The sequence below is a fragment of the Diplotaxodon limnothrissa genome, linkage group LG5, assembly GCF_057381915.1.
Source record: "Diplotaxodon limnothrissa isolate DT_005_m linkage group LG5, D_limnothrissa_male_GT1.1, whole genome shotgun sequence".
NCBI lineage: Eukaryota > Metazoa > Chordata > Actinopteri > Cichliformes > Cichlidae > Diplotaxodon > Diplotaxodon limnothrissa.
Window position 1 is genome coordinate 18,337,529 of NC_140600.1, and position 8,744 is coordinate 18,346,272.

The following is an 8,744-nucleotide window of genomic DNA, read 5'->3' on the forward strand; positions in this document are numbered from 1 at the left end:
TTTGGTGATGTATTTTTGAGATTGTGAGTTCACTACCTCCAGTACTGTTTGCCTTGCAATTAGTATTTTAAATTTCTTAAATCTGCATCTGAGAAATATCTCGTATCATTAAAAGACTAAAGAAGACTATGAAAATTATAAGAACTAACCTGAAATCGTCAAAGTCAGCCTGGAAACAAACCGAAAACAAAAACTTCAAATAAAAGTGGCGTGTAATTACCTCCTTCAATTAAATATGCGGCTTTTGAGGTTTACAGATCTCCATATTAAAACAAACTCTCATGCAAATAAAATGCACGAGAGGGAGCTGATTATATTTACGCAGTCCGAGACTGTATGAAAAACAAAAACAGAAACAAGCAACATTTTAAAGTTTATTTTAAAAGAGCTCAGACCAACATAAAATATAGAAAATCAAATATACAGGTAAAAAAAGCAACGTTCAGCTGCATCGTCAGATAAATCTGGGTCATTACTTTCACACCACTCAGCCAGCTCAGCGACAGTCACATCTGCTTTCATGTTTCCTTAACAGAAACTAATTTCCACTTCACTTTGCCAAAATGAAAAATCCACCTCCAAGCTATGTGCTTCAGCCACAAGCACCTGCTTATCAGATAACAGATCTTCCACCTCCTTTACGTCTCCCTTTTTGGGTGTCAATTCCACATCAGTTGATCATGATGAAGTTTGACTTGCAGTGGGCTGAAAAACAATCACCCACATGTTAGTGCTTCAGACGGATGAGAGCCCAAAGACTTCCTTTTATTTATTAAAGGAATAATAGACTTTCTATAAACTTTCCTTTCTCGCCACTTACCGATAAACTCAGCAACAGCGTCGTGTTCTCCATCTGTGCGGATCGTTCCTGCGATGCTGTCGTTCTCAAGGATCGGCAAGAAGAGTTGAACAAAGTCCGACGTATAGGGAGGAGCGATCACATCCAGCACCTTTAAGAGAAATATCTCACACTGAGCTCTGTTCACAAAGGTCTGATGTACTGAAACAGTGTCTTATTTCCACATTTACCAATTATAGAGCATCAACTTCAGGTGTTTTATGAAGATTCTAGATCAAATATACCAACTACTCTGGTAAAGACGTCACTATCCAATAACAGGAATGGAAACGGTGAACATTAATCTGTGCAAAGCTGAAATTGAACAAACAACAGGAGAACAGACCTGACAGGAAAGAGTGCACACATAAACCAGATTTCCATAAGCAGCTGTTACCTCAGTGACAAAATATCTAATGAGGGAGATATCTGTGTTGAGTTTCTCCAGACATTTGCGGATGTAGCTGACGACGGGCAGCACGTAGCCACGACTCAGCAGGTGAACCATTCGGTCCAGCAGAGTCTTCTTCAACTCCAACTGGAGGGGGAAATAAAACAAACATGCTGTCAGCTCAGAGCTACAACACACAGGCGTCTGTTAACAAGCTGGAATTAAAAGCATGCGAGGCACACAACGCCCACCTGCTCCATGACGTCCAGCTGAGAGTGCTCGGTCTCAAAGAGCTTGATGAGCAGCTGGAGGACCTGCGGGTGCAGCAGCTGGTGACATGTACAGATCTGTGCAGAGAAAATTTTAATGTTTGAACTTTAAGCTCCGCAAATTAAACACAATTTAATCTTTCATCTTGCAGCAGTGTCGCACCTCATCCAGTAAAGCTAAATGAACGGGGGTGTGGTCTGTTTGCAGCTGGAAGTACCGCGGCTCGGACACCGTCCAGTCCACCCACTTCAGAACTCCCATAGCAACCACTGGAAACCTGAACACACAGACAGTCAGTCAGTGTGGAAGTCTGGCTCTCAAACTCCGGTTTTACTTTAAGTACCAATATTTGAACCCTTCTGTACCGTATATACACACAATAGATTCTAATGGTATAAAACTAAATAATCATACATGTAAATAGATTTTTCATTTGCACATTTCTTCTGGTAAATCTTGGAAGCCCATCAGCTCGAGCTCGGCTGTATTCAGGCTTTGAATGATTAACTGAAGATCAACATATTAAAAATGCTGTTGCTTCAAGTTTCCCCTTTGTTTCTTCTTTAACACAATATACTTCCTACTCTTACTACAGACCTTACTCTACAACAATGAAAACATTATGACACACAAATCTGACTGTACGGGATCTGCTTCAAAATATTGAACTGTTTTCAGTGCCTATGAAAATATCAAAATTAACTGCACAGTCTGGTAACATCACTAGATTTGTTGCTTCAGAAAGAAAAACAGAGGTGAAAGTAACTACGATGGTGCAGTGAGCACTGAAAGAGCTGTATTCTAATAAATAACCTTGTTCATTTTCACTGATTAAAAGTGCATCTTTTCCTGGTAAACGGTGCTTAACAACCATTGCAACATGTCTCAATAACCCTTACACTCCTTTACAAAGATTCACTGCATGATGGGGTTAAGATTAGTGTGTTAGATGATAGAAGAGTCGCATTAGATACGATGAAACCAACTAACCAATATTTCATATTTGAAAGCTCTTGTCAAACACTCACCTGATGCACTGGTACAAAGTGCCGAGCTCAGCAATCAGCTCTGTGGCTCCTTTGTTCTCATTGCAGCACAGGTTGTGCACGGTCTCAATAGCCTTAGAGGTTGACTTCAGCTCATCTTTATTAATGTTCACTCGCTTGTTCTGGAATTGGGATAAAATAAGCATATTTTCATTATTATATGATTTAAATTAACAATGCACACAGCATCATTGTTTTTTGTACCTTTTTCCAGGTCTCCACCACACTGGCAGCATAGGCTAAAATGTGGATGTATTTGTGTTTATGGTCTTGGTTGATCTTCGATCCAGGCTTGAAAAGCGACTGCATAAACAGGTCGAGAAAGGCTGGCACTCTGATCTAAAGACAAGACAGACAAGTGCTTAAATTCAGAGTGCTTTAGTTAGTAAACACTGGACATAAACAGCAGGAAGAATGTTCTGAACTCACCAGTTCGACAGGAGGAGGGTCCATGCTGCTAAACATCTTGAACAGAACTGTTATATCAGCAGGATTCAGGGCTCCTTTGGACAACATGGCGCCGAGAGCCTGGCAGGCTCGAGGGTAGGCTGCCGCTGTACCAAGCGCAAGGGTTATCTGACTGGCATCGTGACCTCTGCAATATAAACCACCTTTATTGCATCGTTTTTATTACTCAAGCTCATCCACAAAACTCTAATCTCACAGTTAATCACATTCGCTTGATCACTTTGACCACATCCGTTGACAACGTTACCTCTCATGTGCAGACTTTTGCACCTCCTGGCCGATCCTGCGGACAGCTGAACCTCCCTGTTCCTCCTGAGCAAGGATGGACATCATTGCCTGGGCAAAGAGGTAGGTGTGCTCGCCGTGACACACCATTTTCTGTTGGAAAGAGTCGGGCGCAGCTCATCAGAGACCATTACTTACAGCACTTTTAAAAAAGTGGCACATAGAGACAAAAAGATACATATTTTACAGATCTTTGATGGTTGACAGAACAGACATGCAAAGTAATCCTCACAGCAAATTCGGGCAGGTTCTTCTCCAGGTTTTCTTCTCCTCCGTCTAGCAGCGTGGCCAAAGATGTTCTCAACACCCGAGAGAAAACTTCCAGCTGTTGGCAGGCTGTGGACACGCTGGTGATCTCGCCCTGGTAACCTGCATCTGAAATGAGCTAAACAAACACAAACACAATACTGAAAAGAAGCAGTGACAGTCCAAGTCATCAAGCTGCAAAAATGTATCAAAAAAATAAGAAAAATGATTCTATTAAGGTGAATTTTCATAATCGTGTGAATTACAATTACAACAATACACTTACTGACCATGTTTTTATGTGCACCTGTTTAGCTGCACATTAACAAAAATAACTAATGAGTCAAACCCATGCAGAGCCAGACTGATTTACTGGCAGGCCTACATTACCTTTTCTGCTGATCTATTGGTATTGGCATTAACTGTTGCATAGTTTGTCCACCAGAGGGCCCTCTGCAACTTCCCTGCTGCCAATACTTACATGGGATCTCACTAAAACAAAATCTAACTGATCTAAGAAGAGTTGGACAGAGCATATACAAATAAATAAAAAAAACTACACATAAAAAATAAAACACAGATAAATCTGTCTGTGTTTCATGTGTCTGAAAAAAATTAGATGCAAATGTCTCTGAATATCTGATTCTTAAATCGGTCATACAAATCATATCAGTCACATGGCAGATCAGTGTGTGTAGACATGATCAAGGCAACCTGCTGAAGATTAAACGAGCATCAGAATGAGAAAGAAAGTTGATATAAGTGACTTTGAACGTTGCACAGGATCAATGTGGACCAAAATCTGAGGAATTTTCCCAGCATGAAGAATTAAGGCAGTTCTGCTCCAAGCAAAGTGTCCCTAATAATGTGTCCAATGAGTGTAAACCACAATGACAGAACATCAGAAACAAATTTAAAGTTAAAATCTTTAACTTGACTCTTTCTATTGGTTAGTTTGTGTTCATGTCCTAATCTTCAGCACCTGCTGCTCTTACTGTTTCCACAGCTACTACTATACCTTTACAGTGAAGTTGAGCATCAGGCAATCTGGGTGAGCCTCCGCCAGCTTATAGAAGAGATCTCTCCACGTTGTGTGCGCTATCATCTGCTCAAGCCAAGCAGGAGTCTAAAAGGGCAGGAGACTGGTTTCTCAAGGTTTCTCACCACTTTCATTTGTCATATATGTAATTACCCCGGGTGTTTAGAGATCTCACCTCTCCCTCAACGGTGAAGATGGAATCAGCTTTCTGGGGGTCAAAGTGTTTTATCAGAAGACTCTTGAGGTGATTTTCTACTCGTTCTTGGACCTGTGCAGGCTCCACACCTGAATAATTACATTACACATTAATGAAAAGCCATCAGTAAGACAAACTAAAAATAGCTTTCTGACACAACAACAGTAAGACGAGTAGTCTGACAGGTACCCATCTGGATGAGCCACTCAGCCAGCAGATTAACAGTCTGAGCCACGGCAGAGTAATTTTCAGAGAGAAGCTGGATGACATGTTCTGGAGAGCCACCTGCTTGAAAATACCTGCAGAAACAACATGGTTGTTAATCAATAAATGTCTTTTTAACAAAACTTATATTACATTTACATGAGAGTGCAGACACTTACGTTTTGAGGGTGCTGAAGATAGCAGGCTCCATGATGTAATCCCTGCTGGAGAATTTCTCCAGGCAAGCTTCCTGGATTTTCCCATCATTTTCTCCTTCACCGTAACCATCCTCCTGAAATACACAGTGATGCAGATGCTTCTAAAGTGATTCATCTATCTTGGGAATAATAAGTAATATTCTGGTTCTCATTTGCATATAGTGACATATTATGGTGTAGCTACAAGGTAGAGGAGAATCGACAGGTGCTATACAAGATGTTATTATTAGACTCTGAGCAGGTTTCCTAATAATCATCCAAGTTAAAAGACACGGATATGTAGACATCAGGTTTGTGCTTCAGTTCAGTAACTAAGCAGAAGTTTCGCTTAAAACACACAGCTCTAACAATTTGAGCTTATTTTCTTGTCTCTTCTAGTTGAATACAGGTCTATGTGACTATCACCTTATCCTGATTTACTACTGTTTGAAAAACATGCACACTAAAAACGGAACAAGGTGCCATATTGAAGGCAAACTTAACTTCTACAGTCATAGTTTATATATGAGGACATAATAAAAACCATCCGTTCCTAGAAGTGACAATCACCAGACACTGCACGATGCGTTATCACAATACTTCACTCACGATGTTGATTACACACACAGCTTCTTCTTCTTCAGGGTTTAATGGCAGCTGGCATCCTTGTACATGCAGTGCTACCATCTTCTATTTCAGTCCGTTATTACACTCTTAAATTCTACTACTTATTCTTGCGTCTTTTGGGATCTTACAAAGCTTCAAACAAGCATCGACTATTAAATCAGCCGTCGACGATCTTGATAGTTGACGTAATCGTGACTAGTCGACCAATCGTGGCAGCCCTAACTGGCAGTTTACTGCTCTGGAGCATTCAGGTGTCTCTGTTCCCCAGAGAACCCATCCCATCAAATTCACCTCAAAGTCAGAGCATGCCATGCTCAGAAAAACTGCAAAAACCCAAGAACTACATCTCAGACTCTACAGACTTCAGTTATCATGTTAAAGGTTAAAGTTCGTGGTGGAGGGCTGATGATTTGGACTCGTTTTGCAGCCACAGGACCTGAGCGTCTTGTAAACATTGAGTCAACTATGAGCTCCTCGGTATACCAAAGTGTTCTAGAGTCAAATGGTCCAACAGCTAAAGCTTGGCCCAAAGTGGGTCAATTTTTATCATGTCCTGATTTACAAAACCTTAGAATTGACACAGGTGCGATTTCTCCTTTGTAACCACGACTGTGTGAACACTATCAAAACAGTCGATTCTGTTTTCTGTTGTTCCAAATCAGAGATAAAATATGTTTTATCAATTTATTTTATCAGATATTTTAGTCAGGAATAAAACAAACTTGAACCTATAGCGAGTTGATCACCAGTTTGTAACATGAACATGAAGCAGCTGTGTCGTTAGTTAGCCTGCAGCTGGCTAACAAAGCCAGAGTTTAGACTATACAATGCATCTTTAGAGTACCGGAAGCACTTGTCTCAGCACATCAGCTCTTGTATTAAAGATAACGAGGGTCTGACAATTAATCATCAGCTGCTGTGACTCCAGCGATGCTAATGCTGGCTAGCTAACCGAGAGCCAAACAGCAACAAGTCGCGATCTCACCATGCTACCCTCCGTGCCTTCCCAGTCTCCGGAACCGCTGTAATATTCCTCGTCCATGGTCACGGGGAAAGCAGGGACGTTGGTAACCGCTGCAATAACACACCTGTTGTATTTAAATCATGCACTGACTCGTTTAACTGCAGAAACCGGGCTGACAGTCAGCTTAGCCAGCAAGCTAACAACAACACAGGAGGAAAATGGCGAGGCTGTAGGCCACGCCCCATTCGTGGGATTTCTCCCTGAGTTTAGACTTTCAGGCTCAAACCGATTGGAGTTTCCTTTGTTTAGTACTTAAAATGGTAAACTTTTGCAAGGAAAACTGGAAAAGGGTGCAGTGATTTATTTAAACTTTAAAAACATAAATGGAAATAACAACATATAAGGGAAAAACTGAGTTTTTGCAATGCTAATGAACTCGAAAGCCACTATTTGGTACAATCACTGGAATCTCAGATGTCTTAGGCAAGCTTTCTCATAATTTTTTAAGTAGTCTTTAGGAATAGTTCTGCAGCCTTCTTGAAGTGCATGGTTCAGGGTTAAGTGGTTTAACAAACAAAAAAAACCCATTCCTTTGAAAATGGTCAGGTAAAAAGAAGACATTCAGAAAGCTTTGTGAAGTATTGCTCAAGAGCACTTAAAAGAAATAAAACAATAGAAACTCTGGCTTCTTGTAAACAAAATATAAAGAAATGAGGAGTGATTAAAATATTTGCATAGTACTGCATGTGACCAATTTATCTTCAGGTAGACCTTTGTAAAAACCAGAGGAATGTTTACTATTTACTTCTTACTAATATAAACTAAGTAGTTCATATAATTAGCACAACTGTTTAAGGCATTTCTGAAGGCACTAAAAGTCCACATATTACATTGTGCACATTATAACCGACAGCAGGACTGTCGAGTAAAATAGCATTAGACCAACAAAAATGATCTCTTAGATTAGTGAAAATATGTTACAGAAGGTGCAGATGGTAAAGCTTTACAGGATGTGAAAATAGTTTCTTTAGATTTGCATGCATGCATTACAGAGGCCTAAACTATTTTAAGTGTGCACTAAGTGAGTCTGTCAAAACTGAGAGTATCCACGTCCTGCCTTGTCTACTTTAGAGAAGAACACAGACTGTCTGGGCTGAGTTACCAGAATTTCTTCTGTAATTTTACACATTTCTTAAAATTTAAGCCCAAAGTGTAGCACTGAAAGATTTCTTTCATTTCCTCCAGCAGAATTTCTATATCATGTGGAAAATGTAGGATATACTGTCAGAATAGTACTTCTTTTTCTTATATTAAACTATTTCAGGGGTTAAATGTGCAGGTAATCATCTTTACAACAATAGAAAGGAGGGTTTCAGTGGTCTGGCCGGTTTAAGATCAAAGTGGGCTGTATGTGGCCCTTGATTAAAAAAAAAAAAAAAAACTAAAAAAAAAACGAGTTTAACATCCTTGTGAGGTCAGTTCCTTCATCCTAACTATGCAAATTCTCATGACCATTGATCAACAACCACTGATCAAGGCCCACTGATGAAAGGCCATGAGTACCATTCACAGAGAGTTGGGAAATGGACGATGTAATTTATGCCTTTACTTTGACGCCCTCTATTGGTCATATACTACATTGCAGAAATTAGTACTTTGTTTTTAATTCTGAAAGATTGGTTCAGACTCTGCTGAAAACGTGCATAGATCACTCTTTTTATTATTATAATTCATTCAATAGAATTAATAAATCTGGTGGAGACTCCATCCACATAATGTTCAGTAAGACCACCCGTGATGTATACCTGTTGGCTCAGCCATCGGACTCATGCACAACTCCTCTCCTCTTCAAATCAAATCAAATCACTTTTTATTGTCACATCACATGTGCAGGCACACTGGCACAGCACATGCGAGTGAAATTCTTGTGTGCGAGCCCCACAAGCAACAGAGATGTGCAAACACAACAACAC

The 8,744-nt window shown here is 40.2% G+C and overlaps 1 protein-coding gene across 1 annotated transcript; it reads right to left on the bottom strand.

Annotated features, from left to right (window-relative positions):
- Nucleotides 1-393: 393 nt before the first annotated feature.
- nelfcd (negative elongation factor complex member C/D) lies at nt 394-6,970 on the bottom strand. Its single transcript, XM_085354034.1, has 15 exons — nt 6,793-6,970; nt 5,163-5,275; nt 4,969-5,078; nt 4,759-4,868; nt 4,563-4,670; nt 3,531-3,683; nt 3,261-3,391; nt 2,975-3,140; nt 2,750-2,884; nt 2,528-2,667; nt 1,662-1,776; nt 1,481-1,576; nt 1,236-1,376; nt 821-950; nt 394-705 (listed from the first exon to the last, which is right to left on the bottom strand). The coding sequence occupies exons 1-15, from the start codon at nt 6,847-6,849 to the stop codon at nt 671-673; spliced, it is 1,740 nt and encodes a 579-aa protein (XP_085210160.1). The 5' UTR covers nt 6,850-6,970; the 3' UTR covers nt 394-670.
- Nucleotides 6,971-8,744: the final 1,774 nt, after the last annotated feature.